Consider the following 17,412-nt stretch of genomic DNA (forward strand, 5'->3'; position numbering starts at 1 on the left):
AGTCTTAAGAGTATAAGGACTAAAGGTATAATTAGACCACTATGAATTTATACTTTATAATTTTTGTTTTTGTTTTTGTTTTTGTAAATCTATGTAACATCAAATTAGTCAAAAACCATTTTATAAAGGACAAAAAAAATATCCAAATATGAAAAAATGGGGACATTTTAAAAAAATATTTTTTTGACAAAGTAAAAAAGAAAAATCAGTGTCCCACAATAAAAATACTAAAAATGCCATTCGATTTTTTTTCTCCCACCACCTTTTCTCTTTTTCCATTTTGCAATTTGTTCCAATATAGAATAGGAAGAGAGAGGGAATGTCCCAATCTTTTAATTGACATCTACGAATTTTCCCATGCACAGGTTTTGTTCTTCTTTTTGCACAAGTTTATTCATTTTTGTATTATTATTATTTTTTAAATTTTGATTGTTTGTTTTCATTGATCTTTTGTTTTTAGAATCTGGATACTTCTTCATTTCTTGGTTTAATAATAATTCAATTTTAATTTTGCAATTTTTTTTCATTTGTGAATGTTTTTTTAATATTATTTATAATATTTGTTTGTATTTTTTTAAGATAAAAGAAATTATGCTAACATTTGGTTTTCAATTTAGAGGGGATTTAATTAATTTTTTTAAAAAAAATCTTTTGATACAGTATTTTAAAAATATTTTATTTTATTTTATAAAAAAATTAAAAAATTTATAAATTAAATAAAAAATTGGATTGGATTTTATTTGAATAATTATTTTCAATGCAATTTAAGAGTTTTATTTAATTTATGTTATAAATTTTTTTACCTCTAAATCTGATTTGAAATGTTAATTCCATTGGTTGTTTTTGGTTTTGAAGGAGAATTTATTGAGGAATGGGCAAAAAAGGAAGCTGGTTTACTGCTGTGAAGAAAGTTTTAAGCCTTGAACCCAACAAAGATGAGGTTTCATTTTCAATTATTTTATTTCATAATCTAATTGTTTTTTATTTATTTTTTTGTAATTTTTTTTATTTCACCAGAAGATTCAAAAATCCAAGAAAAATGGGGTTAAATTACCTGAAAAGATCAAAGGAAGCAAACGTGCCAACTGGTTCGCTCCGGCCACCACCATGGTGACCGGCGCGTTGGTTCGCCTTACTTTGTCGCCACACTACTTGGGAAAATCAATGGAGGAAATAGCTACTGTTAAGATTCAAACTGTTTTTCGAGGATACTTGGTATCAAATTTCTTCCACTTATTATTATTATTTTTTTATAATTTTAAACTTCTTATATTAACTAATTTTTGGCATTTAAGATAAACAGTAGAGTTATTCATAGGTTAAGTTAAATCGTGACTCGAAATTTATTTATCTTTCATCTATGCTTAGCTCAAGTTGAGTCACAATCATAATTGTTAATGCATATGGATAATATGTATTTAGAAACATCAACCACCCTAAAACGGAATGAACCCTCTCAAAAATTTGAAAAACTTATTTAAGTTTGAAAACTTTTAAAATATCTTATAAATTTAAAAATTTTTAATTAATTTTGTGACTATTTGTATTTGTGTTGTTAGGCGAGGAAGGCATTGCGAGATTTGAGAGGGTTAGAGAGGTTGAAATCGTTGATACAAGGGCAATCCGTGAAACGACAAGCCACTATTACGTTACGATGCATGCGGACACTTGCTCGAGTGCAGTCCCAAACTCGAACAAGGCAACTCAGAATGTCAGAACAAAACCGAGCACTTCAAAAGCATCTTCAAACTAAATATGAAAAACAGTTGCAAAATTCCAAATCTTACGTAAGTGAATTTCGGTTTTGAATCGTAGTTAAATATTTTTAGTTGGGTTCAGTTTTCGAATTTAACGATTATTTTCATAGATGGGAGAAGATTGGAATGTAAGTACTAAGTCTAAAGAGCAAATGCAAGCAAAACAACAATATAGACAAGTAGCAGCCATGCGAAGGGAGAGAGCTTTAGCTTATTCATTTACTCATCAGGTTTTTCCGGCTTTTTTCCTTTTGATTCGTATACAAATATAGGATCTTTTCATTTTTTATTTACTTAGATTTAATTTGATTTTGTTAACACAACGATCGTGGAAGGTCACTTGTAGATCAATGAATCACACATTTATGGATCCATTTAATCCTAAGTGGAGTTGGAGTTGGTTAGAGCGATGGATGTCAACTCGACCATGGGAGATTCAAAATGCACCGGATAACAATGACCATGGCCCAAGTAAGAGTGTTGGTGCTGAGATCACCAAAGCTAAGTCTCAAAGTGATGTTAACAATGATCACAATAAACGATCTTCAACACTGGCAAAACCGATTCGACCTCCGAACCGTAGGTCCTTTTCGACTCCACCGTCTAAAACGCATTCTATTTCTAGCAAGAAGGGATTGCAAAGCCCCAGTCCGACACGGATTCAGTTGCCTGATCGTTACAAGAGGCATAGCATTGGAGGCTTATCATTGGAGAGAGATGATGAGGTCTTTGCAAACTCACCACCTAGTAATAAAATACCAGCACGTTCATCATCAAAGGACCAGTCTCGACCGCCGAGCATTAATAGAAATCCGGTTAATACTAGGAGACATTCTGGTCCTCCGAAAGTTGATATTTTTCCCAATTAAGGAAGAAATGGCAAACAATGGCAAAGGCAGGTAGTTTATGAAGTATAGACACTTTTGTTACGAGTGTCGGCTACATGTTTAATATCGAAATGGCTCCGACACAATCAAATGTGTGTCGGTTACATGACTATATATTTTTTCAAAAAATCAAATACTATTAGAAAAAATATAAAGAAAGATTGAATACCCCAAACATGTAATTATACATATTATTTTTACATTTTTTAATGAGTCTTCTTTTTAAGGTTCAAGTTTTTTGAATTCAAAAATAAATTTTGAATTTTGAGAAGTTCTTTACCTTTTTCTATTTATTTGAAAAATATCGATTTTATATTATTATTGTATATAAGAAATTTTTTGTCATCATCTTTTACTATATCTATGTCTTAAATATTTTCTAGAAAAACTATTACATTATCATTTTAGTATCGTGTCATGCACGTCATGCTTCTTATCGAATAACTCGAGTTTCAATAACAAACACAAATAAATAAGAATAGAAATTTGAACATATTTTATTAATTATAACAATAAAAATAAATATTTAAACTAGTTTAAATTCAAATCAAATAGTTTTTAACAGCTTTATATTCGGTTTGACTAGTTATTTACAGGTTCAATCGATTTTTTTAACCCTTTTTATTTTATTTTATGATAATAGTTGAATCAATTGAATCACTGATTTTTGATTTAACCGATTAGTATTAAAAAAAATTGGACCATAGTCTAATCCAACTCTTTTTGACAGATCTACTCGTATTGTATTTGAGTCGCTTTTTAATTACATCATATTTTCAATTTCTTTTTCATCTCATGTAACAATAGAGCGTTCGAAATTATTTACATAATTAAAGAGCCATTTGAAAATCTGGATGAGTATAAAAATATGATCCTCTAAAAATCATCCAAAAATATGAATTTGTTTTTCAAAAAATTAATATAGTAGTACAATATTCATATTTGTTAGGACTATTTCGTTGTTCGTTTTGACTATCGGAACATGATTGCCTATTAAGATAGAGACATATATGTGATAATTTAGATTGAAAATGTTTTACACTAGACCCAAGATAAATCAATCCTAAATATGTTTATGAATGAATTAACTTTTGACATTCATTATGTACTTACCTTAATCTTGATTGCGTAAAAGATTACGTACGTACGATTTGTATGAGAAATTATTATATGAAACTGTGATTCTACGTTATCTTTATCCCTTTTCAATAGGAGATCGACAAATCAGATTTTTTTCTCCTTACTTTTAGCATTTCTTGTTGGATTTGAATTTTTCAAGAGAAAAAATCTAATTTGTCATTCTCCTATTGGAAAAGGATAAGGATGACGTGGAATCACAGTTTTATACAATCCCTTTTCGACTTATATACTTTGATATATTAAAAACAAATGCATCTCAAAATAGTAAGCAAAAGGTTGGTATGATATGAGTATGCTACTTATACATGATGTAGATTCACTTATAGATATTAGTATCGTAGATCAAATAAAGAGTTAATGGTGTCTTCTCAAAAACATTGATCAATTTATAAAAATGGAATATGACTATGGTTCATTTCTTTTAAACAAATGATTTATTCGTTACATTGGAAGATGATGAACATTTTCATTGTTGGAGATATAATGAAATTTTGAGATAAAAGTTACCAAATTAGGTAAACAGATAAAACTTTAAGAGACCATTGATATTCTACGAGAGTAATGCACAAATGGAAAGGACATTGGACAAAACTTTTCAAATATGGCATTTCATAATTTAGATATATAATTGAGAGTTCAGTCATGATACTTTAGCAGTAAGAATTCGAGTTTTAATAGTGACGTGACACGTTAAGTTTTTTTTTAAAAAATTTGACTAAAATTAGGGACTTCTCTATAAATATCCCAATGTTAGAGTCGTATCGTTTTGCTAATTACCCGCCAAAATTTTTCCCTACAATCACCCAAATCTTTTCTGACTATAGATATTGATCTCATAATTTTCCCGCCCTTTCTCCACTTCTCTCTCATTTTCATGGCAACTTTCCAGGGAAGCCAAACAACTTCATCAACCGCCACCTTTACACATTCACCAATCTACCACTCAATTATCCAAGTAGGTAGGGGTGAGTATGCGATTGAGTCGAGTCAAGTCGAGTCAAAAAATTTTAAAATGGTCGAGTTGACGAATCCTATTTTAGCAATCGAGTTCAATTTAAAATTTATTTGAATCGAGTAAAAAAATTTCGAGTTGAGCTAACGAATCCTATTATTTATATTCAATGTTCCATTTACATAGATTGATTATTTAACTAGTAGACAAAGTACAAGATTATTTAACTACATAAGTAAGATTGATTGGCAAACATTTATCAAACGACATTGTTTTACTTTTTAACTTAATGGTTTTAGCTTTTAGCTTTAAAAACTGTAAACATTTATCAAAACGATTGTAGTTTTATTTTTTCTTATTCGAATTTTCAAATAACTTGAATTGTGTAATTCATATTTGAGTTAAATCGAAGAATTTAATTTTTTTTATTTGAGTTGAACCGAATAACTCGTTTAACTCAAATAACTCAAATAATTTAATTTAAAATTTAAATTTTTTATCGAATTTTTCGAATCAAATAGTATTTTTTACTGACCCATACAAGCAGATCCACGTCTCAAACCTCTTCAACAAGTCCATACACGGATCGTCATCACCAAATTACTTCTTTTGGTTACGCCGCCACTTCACCTGTTAGCTACACTCGCCACCTCTTCTTTTCCATCCCCAAACCAGATACCTTTCTCTTCCATTCTTTAATCACTTTAACCTCTAAATTCAGTTTCCTTCAAGAATCCCTTCTCTACTATCGCCGGATGTTATTAGCCAAAATTTCATCTTCAAATTACATATTCTCCACCGTGATTAAATATTCTTCCAATTTAAAGGCTTTTAGTATAGGTGAAACTATTCATTGTCATGTTTTGATTTGTGGGTACGGTTTGGATACTTATGTTGAAGCTGCTCTTGTGAGGTTTTATGCTAAATCTGGTCATGTGATGATTGCCAATATCTCTTTGGAATCTTAATAAAAGCATTTTGAATCAGTTTAAGGGTGTTCGAAGGTGTCCGAGACTTCCACAAGCGCCAAGGTGTTAAAGACTTCTTTGATTCAAATAACAGTCATGCATGGTTAGCCTTTCTTTCCTCATGGCTTGCAGCTTGTAGTGTAAGTAAATCTCCTTGGTGTACAGAAAAGCCATAGTATTGTACTCTGTTGGCAGAAGTTTCAAACCCAGCTAGTTAATCTTTGGCATGGTAAGTGATAAAATGAGACTAGAATGTATTCTTCACATATTCTGATAATTTTATAAATAAAAGTGAAAAAAAATTATTAGAGTTTGTGTGACCCGAATCCCGTCACTTGTTGAAGAAACAAATAAAGTAGCAAAATAAGAGAATTTGTAAGGGCGAGAGGCCGAGGGTTGTAACTTTTTCCGTATAGAACTATACTTTTTTCTATTTGATATTAATTAGAATAGGGTTTTTCAATCTTTAAATAGATATAGACGAAATTTCTCTTGTATCATCCAATCAACAGTAGCGAATTTTCTCTCTACAAGTGATTTTTTTCGAAAGGTTTATTTATTTTTCTTTTTACTTTACTATTGTTTTTTTACCATTATTGACGCGTATTATAAAAAAAATATTATCATAATTATCTCAACAAATTTTATCTATAAACATGGCCTCAATTGTCGCATTTTCAATCTAATTTTAGGGATATCCAAAGAACAAATGTTTTTTAGATCTAGATCAATATAATGTCTAAAAAAAACCCAAACATCAGCGTATGTCTTACAGTTTGTATTGTTATGAAAATTTCCCTTTCTATAGCTATTATCATCCTTTGATTCATCTTTTTATTAAAGTTTATCATTTCTTTTATAAAAATTAGTCACCAGTCAATTAATTAAGACACATGGCTCAATATTGACCATGAAATAATTGATATGGAACAACCAGCAGTATAAATAACATGTGAAAATGTTCTTACATTTTCAAAGCTCTCCGAAACTCAATCCAAATATTTCAATTTTCAACCCAAATATTTTTTTATTTTTTATTTTAACCATTTTTTTATTCTTCCACAAATTTATTCACATTCTAGGTAAGTTTTCATTTTTCTTTTCTTTACTCCATTAAGTTATGGTTTAAATTTAATCAGAAAGAAACAAAGTTTCAACTCTTAGTACCCTTTCTTTGTCCTATCAATGAGATTTTTTGAGCTTTAATGAGTTTTCTTCCATTGCTTTATTAACAGATTGTGGCCAAATTGAGCAATGGAACTAAAGTTTACACCTACAAAGAATCTACAAATGACAATATTCAAAACCCCACAAAAGTCACCCTCTTTAATATCATGTATAGGATGTGGCAATCAAGTTAAGTGCAAGCAATGTTTGGACTATGGTCGCCTTCATCGTTCATCACATTTTAGCTCAAGAGAGTTGAAAGCTGATTGGTGCTCAAGCTTCAATGGCTTCCCCCATGAAAACGTTGTTCACAAGAGGATAAAATTGAATCCTTCGAAGCAGCTATTGCCATCAAAGGTCGAGTTCCTTGATCCAACATCACTTGGAATTTGTCCCGAACCACCGAATTGGCCTGAAAGAGACGAGATTCAAAGGTTCACCATCGAACAAAAAGCAAACAACGTGGGGATCTCACATTCACTAAGGTTCATAAAGCGAAAACAACAAGGGAAATTGGGTAGTTTCGTTGATAATGCAATTGAATTTGCACATTCCTCAGTTAAAAACGCCATTTCTTCATTAGTTTTGATCATCAGAGAGATCCAAAACTACACGCTGATGATTAGGGATAGTTCAGAAGATTTAGTGGTTGTCTTGTCTAAAATCCAAAAAGACATGACGTTAACATTTGTATGGCTGTTCCAACAAGTGTTTTCCGAAACACCGATACTCATGGTTTACGTTATGCTTCTTTTGGCAAACTTTTCTGTTCAATCAATGGCGGGAAAAGCTTGTTTTGATGCAATCCAACGACAAGGATTCACTCAAAATGTTGTTATAGAAACCGTGTTGGTTTCAGACAAGGAAAGTGGAAAAGAAGAAGAAGATCAATGTGCTAAGGTCAGGCAACAATTGGTTTCTCCATTGCATGCGGAGATTGAACCAGATAACTATGAAGTTCATTCCAAAACGGATCTTGTTTACCAAATGCGTATTGCTGAGGAGCCCAATAATGCTCTTTTGCTAACAAATTATGCTCAATTTCTCCACCTTGTTGTCAACGACTACGACAGGTAAAATTGCAGCTTTTATTTGGCAACATAATTCATTACTTTCAGAAAAAGTCGGTGATGTTTCACATCCATATCAGATTCATACCATTTATTTTTTGGTATGGTATATGCAGGGCAGAAGAATGCTTCAAACGTGCTATTGAGGTGGAACCTCAAGATGCTGAGGCATTGGGGCTATATGCTGATTTCTTATGGCAAGTGAGAAACAATGAGTGGGCAGCTGAAGAAATGTACATACAAGCTGCTGAGGCTGACACCAAAAACCCTTTTCAAGCATCAAAATATGCAAATTTCTTATGGAGCACTGGTTGCCAAGGCATTTGTCTTTTGTTTGATGAATCAATTGTTTCTTCAAAGTAGATATAACTACCTGCTTCTACTGGATATTTGCCATTGCTTCGGGCTTTGTGCTGTTACTCTTAATAATATCGTTTCTAAGGTTCAAACTTAGATTCTCCTTTCTTGGAGTGCTATGTGTCTTATCATTGTGCCTAACCACGTATTGATAATATTTTATACATATTAATAACTTCTTATATTAGTGTAGTAAAATTTTGTATTTATAGGAATTAATAAATATTCATTTATTATTATTTTTTATTTTATGCGCACATTTTCTTACCATGTAAAATAAATGTTAAAGTAAATATCGGTTTATTGATTATCAATAGTTTTATTTTTTTTTGTTCAATATATTTACTGGAGTGAGTCCAACAACTAACCTTTTGCATTCGGTAAGCCCATTAAAAAGGTAGATGCTAGTCACAAGTTTTAAAACTACTCCATATCCAAGATGAAGATTTAATTCTCAACCACTGATTAACGTAAGATTAACAATGGTTTTAAACAAATGATAAGCTACATAATAAATATTGTTTTGTAATATAAGAGAATCTATATAAATATTGTTTTGTAATATAAGAGAATCTATATTAGTGAATAATCTCTATTAAATTTAACTACTGACCCGATTTTTATAACATTCACTTATCCAAGTCTTATATTATTCTTACAACGTTTCACATGACTAATCAAGTAAAAAAACTCATATCCAAAAGAAATACGATGAGCTCAAATTTGATTTATTCTTTGATATTTATATATTTTTATAATAATTTTTAATTATTAAATGCCAATTCTTGGAAATCATTACAACATGAACTATTAATATACTAAATTTATATAAATATATGAAAATCAAGGATGAGTATAAAACAATATGAAGTTGGTTTTAAAATAATTGATTAGCAATGTAGCCTAATAATAACTTTTTTAAAATATGCTTTAATTTGCTATATTTTTTCTCTTATTTTTATTTTTCAAGAATTTAATTTTTTTATTTTTCTAAATTTTAAAAATCATGTCTAATTGTTAACTACAATTAAATTTTTTATCAAATTCATTAATATAATATTTTAAAAATAAAAAAAAATTATTTAATAGTCATGAAACAAAAAAAAAATTAGTCAATTTAAATTAACAAATTTTTTAAATAATATTCGTAATTAAACTTATATTTTTAAATACTAAAACTAAAGGATTAAAGTAAATGAATTAAATTCTAATTATATAAAAATATATAATATATTAAAACTTAAAAGCTTTTATATAAAATAATTATGATCTCTTCCCATCTTCAAAAACCAAGTTTACTCATTAGTTGATATAATATTATATTACACAATTATTATAATTCTCTTTTAAACCTTATCTTGTTTGATTATATTGAGATCCCATCTTAAATAATTTTCTTTTAAAATTATATTAACTAAGGTGCCCTTTGTTGACTTTTCATTAATCCTTTTGATTGGAATAATCTTTTTACATACTTTATTTTTTCATCTTTAGAGTATATATATATTAACAATCTCGTTATAAAATTTTGATCATTTTTATTTTTAAGATAATATCTAAAATTATTCATATCCCCTTCCTAACCCATAAATAGGAAGATAATGCACTTAGCGCATTCGAACCCACTTCTTCTTATATTGACAACAATATCCATACCAATTGAGCTAAAATTCAGTCGACATATTTAAGATATAATTATGTTCATAACTAAAATAAATAAATAGAATTTCTTTTAATTGTCATCTTCTAATTTTTTTAAAGAAAAATCTTCATTAACTTAATTATTTTAGATAGAATCAATCAATACAATAGCTGTTGTATTATAAATTAGTACAAATGACAAAATAATTTTTTAAATATCATTAATACAAAAAAAAAACAAAAAAACAAAGTAAGTATCATTAATACAACAATACACGTGTTTAGTATTTTTATGAATTTTATCTAATATACCGATAATGTATACCCCTTAATGGACCTACAGAGTATGGATGATTAGTTACTGGGCTCACTCTAATAGATACTTTAAGAAATTAAAAAATATAATTTTTTTTTAAATTTATACATGATCTTTTTTTTATTAAAAATTTATACATGATCATGAATATAGAGGTGCTTAGCTTGAGTTGGATTTATGCAATGTATTTATATCAATTTTCTAAATTTGGGTTCGACCCGACTTAAAAAATGAGCTTATTTTTTTCTCAAATTTGATCTAATTTAAAAAAAGTAAATATGGATTCGACCCCGTCCTCTCATATTTGATTAGAATAATTTCTATTTAAAATTAATTTTTTTAAAAATATAATATACTAAATGCATTAAAAAAAAGCTAAAATAAAAGTTTTTTAACACGTTAAAAAGTATTTATATTAAAAACACTATTATAAATATAATAAATGGTTTATTATATTAAAAACACAAATAAATATAATTAATATTCTATTGTATTAAATATAGATTTTAAAATTTTATATTTTGGGTTAAATTATTTAGTTGGATAAATTTTTTTAAGTTTTAGACAATAAATTTAATTATTATTTGATTACTAATTTAACATTAATATAAATATATAAATATTATTTAATATATATAATTAACATAATATTATTTTATAACATAATATTTAGATTAGGTCTGAGCTAAAAATTATTATCCAATACTTAACTCATATAAAAAATAGATTTTAAATTTTATCCAAAATTTATTTTTGGGACAAACTTTCAGGCATGGAAGAGTGTGAGCATGTTTAATTGAATATAAAAAAAAATTCTTATGTTCAAAAAAGAATTTTGTTAAAAAAATATATAAAAAAATCTTAATTTTATTACTAAAAAATGCCATCTTATAATTCCAATTTTGCCTGTCTAATTCCACTTTCTTTTGAAAGAAACCCTTCGTTCTTGTTTTGTCACTTAAAAAAGAACCAGACGAATCCATTGTTAAAAACTGTTGTCTTTCTCCATAAAAAATGGAATCTTTCTCCATAAAGTAGACTAAAAACTAATACCCCATTTGGCTAATTTTGTAAGTACAAATGCTTTAAAAAAGCATCAATTTCTTCAACAAATCATTCCCCAAGTCAATTCTTCATATTTCCTGTAATTTTAGTGTACAAAAGGTTTGGTTTTTTCTTCTGGGTTCTTATTCTTCTTTTTAATTTTGTGTTGAAATTTTGGTTCTAGCTTGGATTCTTTTTACTTAGTGCAATGAACTTGTTGAATCTTAAGAGAAGTGCATATTTTGAGTTTATGTAACAGTAAATTGACGGCTTTTTATGATACTCAGGGAAGTGCATCGATTTTCGATTCGATTTAATTAGGAAAAGAAGTTTTCAATTCAATCTGGCTCATGATTCTTATTTTTATTTTTTGGGTTTTTGAGTTGTAGAAATATGGTTGTTGCTGAATCTCAAGAGAAAAGCAAATTTTAAGGTTGTATAATAGTAAATTGACAAATTTTAGGCTTTTGGGGGAATGGGGCTGATTTTGATTCGATTCAAGTAGTAAAAGAAGCTATCATCACCTTTTGAATTGGCTGAAGATCTGGTTTTTGTCAATGGCTCTTGATTTTTTATGCTTTTTGGGTTTATTGCCTGTTGAATCTTGATAGAGAAAATTATGTCGAAAAGTGATCCGATCAAATCCAATCTGAATTGGATTTGGTTCGTAAAAGAAGCATTTTCACCTATTGAATTAGGTATTAAGAAAGCTGCGAAAGATCTTGAAAGTTGTTGGGGAGTGTCTAATGATAAAAGAAAAAAATTTTAATTGATTGCCCGGTTGAACGGTAGTGATAGTGATTGGAATGGTAAGGTTCAAATCTTCAGTGTGAAGAACAGGATCGGTGTTAATAATTGGTCGAGTCATGTTGGTAGTGAAGAGAAAATGAAAGGGTTGTCTATAAAGGTTCCGATGGATGTTTTTATTGGCATGTTTTTGCCGGAAAATGAGCTGAACGATAAAAAGGTCAAGGCAGTTAGGAAAGGATTTAAAGGAAAAGATGTTGATACGGTTGAAGGGACTTGTATGAATCCGTTGCTGTTTGCAGCAAATTGGTCAGTGCTTGTTAACAGATTTGTCCAGGCTATACCGAGCTCGTTCGAATCCGGGAAGGAATGGATTCGGAAAATGGACGAAAATAAAGGGCATCTAAGCTCATGTATTCATGACATGGAATCAAAGGCATCATTTGAGTTTAAGCCTAGAGAGTCAAGGGCTCAGGTTATCACAAGGAATGAGGGTTTGGAACATAATCATGGTAAGAAAGATGTATCATTTGAATGCTTTGTAGGGTTTGCATTTGATCAGTTGACCCAAAATCTTCAAAAGCTTGATTATTTAAAAGCTGTTGCAAGTATTTTGGATGGTCGAAAAGTCCATGTAAATGGATTTTTAGGAAATTTAATGTTTGCTAGAGTGGGAGGTGTTCCATCTGGTATTGCAGGTGTTGCTTCTTCTGTGAATGACGAGGGTCCGGATGGTGTTAGTATAGGCAGTAGGGAAGAAGGTGGTAATTCATCACAAAAGCTGGCCGATCAGATGCTTAGTGTTCCTCTATCGAATGTGGAGAGTTTGAGAACGACTTTACCGGCAGTCACACTTACGGAATTGACTGAGCTACTACCACCTTTGAGCCAATCTTCGTTAGACCATCCGGACAAGAAGAAGTTATTTTCTGTCCAGGAGTTCTTCAGATATACTGAGTCTGAAGGTATGGTTTATCAGACAGCTTAGCAAATGATCAGTTTTGCATCATCGATTTCGTTTTTTATTTGATTTCTTAACAGCTCAATCCTTAAAGAAATGCATGATGTTGTAGATTATGAGTAGCATAATTCGAACTATAGCTTTCTCGAATTCTGTATTGTGTTTATCTTCATGCTTAAAATGTGGGAATTGGTTAGTTTTCAGTTCTGGCTTCTTGTTAGATCCTTTCCACAATCGATATTAAACTCGGAAATAGAGATTATAGCATTTCGTGTTGCATAAATAAGCTGTTTATGCGTTTGTGACTTGTTGTTGATGCTATCATTCGAGTTTTCGTGGCATTAATTTTAGGTCAGGGTAATTTATATTGTCTAATGTGATTAGCTGTACTACAGTATACTACTCACTTACATCCAAGTCCGAGTTACATAGTTATGCTTCGACTTTAACTCAGTTATTATTCTTTCAGGGAGGAGGTTCTTTGAAGAACTGGATAGAGATGGTGATGGCCAAGTAACATTAGAAGATCTCGAAGTTGCTATGAGAAAAAGAAAATTACCACAGACGTATTCTCGGGAATTCATGCGCCGGGCTAGAAGAAATCCATTTTCAAAATCCTTTGGCTGGAAGCAGTTTTTGTCCTTGATGGAACGGAAAGAGCCAACCATTCTTCGAGCTTATACTTCTCTTTGTTTAAGTGAGTCTGGGACTCTCCACAAGAGTCAAATGTTGGTATCACTTAAAAATGCCGGGCTTCCAGCAAACGAACACAATGCTGTTGCTATGATGCAATGTTTGAACATGGACACTGAAGAATCTGTTTCGTATGGACACTTCCGCAATTTTATGCTTCTATTGCCTTCTGACCGACTACTTCAAGATGATCCTCGGTAAGGTTAATTTTCCATTTGAAGGGTCTTATTCTGAAATTATAGTGGAAACACAAGGTCAAATTTAATTTGCTGTTCGATTGTCTTTGGTTTGGGCTGCACTTTTAGAAGTTCAACGTAAGATTACATCTCGGTTACTTAACGTATATAATTAGCATAAAGTCCCAGTCCTCCCTTTTACCTTTGTTAAACGACGGGTGTAGACAAGGCATATGTGCTCGTAAGCTAACTAAAATTAAATTGAAATTGGCTTGGTCAGTGTCAAGTCGAACTTGAGCTTGAACAATTTAAGTTGTCAAGTAAGCTGAATTCTCTAAGCATAACCAAGCTCTTTTACTTGGACTTGAACTCTAGCACAATTAATCGAGCTTCTTTTTATGTTAAATACAGGAATATCTGGTTCGAAGCTGCAACTGCTGTTGCTGTTGCACCAGCTGCAGAAATACAGCGTGAAAATGTTCTTAAATCTGCTTTTGCTGGGGGTCTGTCATGTGCATTCTCCTCGGCTGTAATGCATCCTGTTGATACCGTAAAGGTACATTCTGTTTATGTCATTAGGGATTTTTTATGATTTTTTTCCTTCTTTTCATTTCTGTTTTTGTACTTTATCAGACTCAGGTGCAAGCATCAACCACCCTGACATTCCCAGAAATTATGTCAAAGATTCCGCAAATCGGATTACGAGGGTTATATAAGGGTTCCATCCCTGCAATTCTTGGACAGTTTTCAAGGTTATATATAAACATATATCTTGTTTTTTGTCACTTGTTTTTAGTTTGGAGTTTGATTTTGCTTTCTCTTAATTATTCGTCTAATCGCTTTTTTTTCAATGTTGCAGCCATGGATTGCGGACAGGTATATGTGAAGTAAGCAAGCTTGTATTGATCAATGTCGCTCCGAACCTCCCTGACATCCAGGTACTTGTTGCACTATTACAATTGAATATCTGTTGTCATATAAGTTTTCTTCCGAGTGCCATTCATGTAGCTCTTTTTCATTTGGGCCCAGTTTATAAATTCCCTTGATTTCATGGGCATTGCCCCACTAGTCATGGAAACTAAGAAAAACAGGAAGTTACATGTTAAAGGAAATTTCTACTTATTTGTATAAATGATGTTAAACAAGCTACCTTTGTTACTTAGACTCGGGTGAAAGTATTTGGAGGAATCTTGGATGGTCATATCCTCGTACCAATACTTGGATATGCATCGGATATTAGTGTCAGACACAGGTACTATAAGAAAAATGAAGAGTCAGAGTAACATAGTAGTGCACATTCAAAGCATTCGCTATACATGAAGGTAAACAATTACCAAGATTGAACTAATCATTCTAGGAGATTTTAATTCTTTGATATGATTATGAAAACAAAAATTTGAACTTCCAAGTCATTGGTTGTCTATTTCTTAGATTGTACCAGATCCCCTTGTTTGTCAGTAGTGTTTTCATGTGCTCGTGAAGTCTCATACTAACTCTGTCGTCCTATGTGAGTGCATCCACATGTGCTTTTGTGCTATGTTGCTCCGATTTTTCATTTTCCTTGAAGCACCCCTGTTTTATGCATATCCAAACTTAGGAATGGGAGGATGATCCTCTAGGGATTCTCCAAATATATGAAGATCTTTAAAAATATTGAAAATACCCGTGCCTGGCACTCATACTCGAGTCCAAGTAATATAGCTTTTGAGGGTTTACTTCTCTTTGTGCGTGTGCTGAAAGAAGTCTTGCACACTTAATTTCCGTATTCCGGAAAGTAATGAATCATAATATTGTATTAAACTTATTTCGATACTGATTTGCAACATTGTGTTAAGGTCTCATTTACGTGCTCTGTAGGTTGAATCCATGGCATCATTCTTCAGTACGGTCCTAGGAACAGTTGCTCGTTTACCTTGTGAGGTACTGAAGCAGCGTTTGCAGGCTGGCCTTTATGACAATGTCGGAGAAGCTCTTATCGGTACTTGGCAGCAGGATGGTCTGAAGGGCTTTTTCCGTGGGACCGGGGCCACACTTTGTCGTGAGTTGCCGTTCTATGTTGCAGGGATGGGCCTATACACTGAATCCAAAAAGGTATCTACTTTTGTATTCGCTTCTAGAATTTTCATTTCACCAATTTATTTTCCGGGGTAGTCAAAGCCACTATGGTGCACTTGCCTTATTAATGCAAGTTCCTTTTAAGATTTTGTATTAGAATCAATATATGCCTAATAGAATAAATCGGTAACAAAAATACTCGCTGATATATTTTATTTCGCCTCCAGCTATGTGGATTCCTTCGAATTATTGGACTTTAATTATAATCATCATTATTTTTTATACAAATTAACATTTTGCTTCTGCATTTTGTTTTAGTTTGTCCAACGACTTATAAGACGGGAACTGGAACCGTGGGAAACAGTTGTTGTCGGAGCTATATCCGGAGGGTTAGCTTCTGTTACTACTACACCATTTGATGTCATTAAAACTAGAATGATGACTACATCCGGGGCCCGAAATGTATCGATGTCAGCAGTAGCCTTTTCTATACTCCGTCATGAGGGACCCCTTGCGCTGTTCAAAGGAGCCGTACCGAGGTTTTTCTGGATTGCTCCCTTAGGTGCCATGAACTTTGCCGGCTACGAGTTGTTGAGGAAGGCCATGGACGGAAACAAAGATGTTGCTAGGGATCAAGTCTCCGAAGAGAAATCGGTTAGTTCCGGGTAAATACAAGCTCTAAAATATGAACCATAACCTTCAAATGGCCTCTGAATTTTGTTAGTGGTCAAAAACAATTGAATGCTGCTGGAAATTTTGAGCTTTTCACCACCAAAATTACAGCAAGTTCTTCAATTTTAATTTGTCGACATCTTTTTTTGCTAAAAATTGTAATTTCTCTTGAAGTTTCAACACATTTTTGTAACATTTAATCCGTTCTTTTAATCTTGAATTAGATGTTGATCAGTTGTTCTTGGGTTAAACTTTCTATCTTGATTCTATTTTTTTCCTTTTCCTTTTTCTTTGTTTCAATCTACTTTTTCAATTTAAAAATTCAGATTTATTTGTTAATACTATTAGAATTTTTGCATGTTGGTGTGACATTCAGGGGAAAAAAAAAACTTGGTATTTATGTAACCAAAAATAAGCATCTAAGGAACTTGAATTTAATAAGAAATTTTAACAATACTAAAAATTCTTAAAAATTCATATAATAATTTATTTATAATAAAGCATTTAGTCTAATTAATAACATTATAAAAATTGAAGTATCAAATTATGTCATAGGTCAAATCTCAAAGAGACTAAAATTAAAATTTACCCGTAAAATTCTCACATAAAAAAAATGAACAGGTGTTCATTGTGGAAGGCCCTTTTATATATATTTGTATAGATTAAATAATTTAATTTTATAAAACTTTCTAATAATTGATTTTTAAATCAAGTGCTTGAAAATGTGTTAACACCAATTGTTTTAAAATAAGATTGACCAATTGGATTGGGAATTAATTTGATGTATCAGTCCGGTTGGAGAATTTGAA

General features: G+C 31.1%; 3 protein-coding genes across 4 annotated transcripts; all 3 read left to right on the forward strand.

The window, feature by feature from the left end:
* Positions 1–252: 252 nt before the first annotated feature.
* On the forward strand, positions 253–2,903 carry LOC121230752 (protein IQ-DOMAIN 1). Its single transcript, XM_041116082.1, has 6 exons — positions 253–365; positions 856–940; positions 1,018–1,215; positions 1,560–1,787; positions 1,868–1,987; positions 2,093–2,903. The coding sequence occupies exons 2-6, from the start codon at positions 872–874 to the stop codon at positions 2,624–2,626; spliced, it is 1,149 nt and encodes a 382-aa protein (XP_040972016.1). The 5' UTR covers positions 253–365; positions 856–871; the 3' UTR covers positions 2,627–2,903.
* A 3,626-nt stretch (positions 2,904–6,529) lies between these two features.
* Positions 6,530–8,574, forward strand: LOC121230753 (uncharacterized). Its single transcript, XM_041116083.1, has 2 exons — positions 6,530–7,944; positions 8,058–8,574. Exons 1-2 carry the CDS (start codon positions 6,959–6,961, stop codon positions 8,302–8,304), a joined length of 1,233 nt encoding a protein of 410 aa, XP_040972017.1. The 5' UTR covers positions 6,530–6,958; the 3' UTR covers positions 8,305–8,574.
* Positions 8,575–11,170: 2,596 nt separating this feature from the next.
* Positions 11,171–16,854, forward strand: LOC121230754 (mitochondrial substrate carrier family protein C). 2 transcript variants are annotated; one of them, XM_041116085.1, is made up of 8 exons: positions 11,174–12,558; positions 12,745–13,011; positions 13,477–13,897; positions 14,288–14,432; positions 14,510–14,628; positions 14,736–14,814; positions 15,734–15,967; positions 16,250–16,854. In XM_041116085.1, the coding sequence occupies exons 1-8, from the start codon at positions 12,186–12,188 to the stop codon at positions 16,598–16,600; spliced, it is 1,989 nt and encodes a 662-aa protein (XP_040972019.1). In that variant the 5' UTR covers positions 11,174–12,185; the 3' UTR covers positions 16,601–16,854. The 2 variants fall into 2 exon arrangements, with proteins under 2 accessions (XP_040972018.1, XP_040972019.1); XM_041116084.1 differs by having other exon boundaries at positions 11,171–13,011.
* Positions 16,855–17,412: the final 558 nt, after the last annotated feature.

This window comes from Gossypium hirsutum, chromosome A06, assembly GCF_007990345.1.
Source record: "Gossypium hirsutum isolate 1008001.06 chromosome A06, Gossypium_hirsutum_v2.1, whole genome shotgun sequence".
NCBI lineage: Eukaryota > Viridiplantae > Streptophyta > Magnoliopsida > Malvales > Malvaceae > Gossypium > Gossypium hirsutum.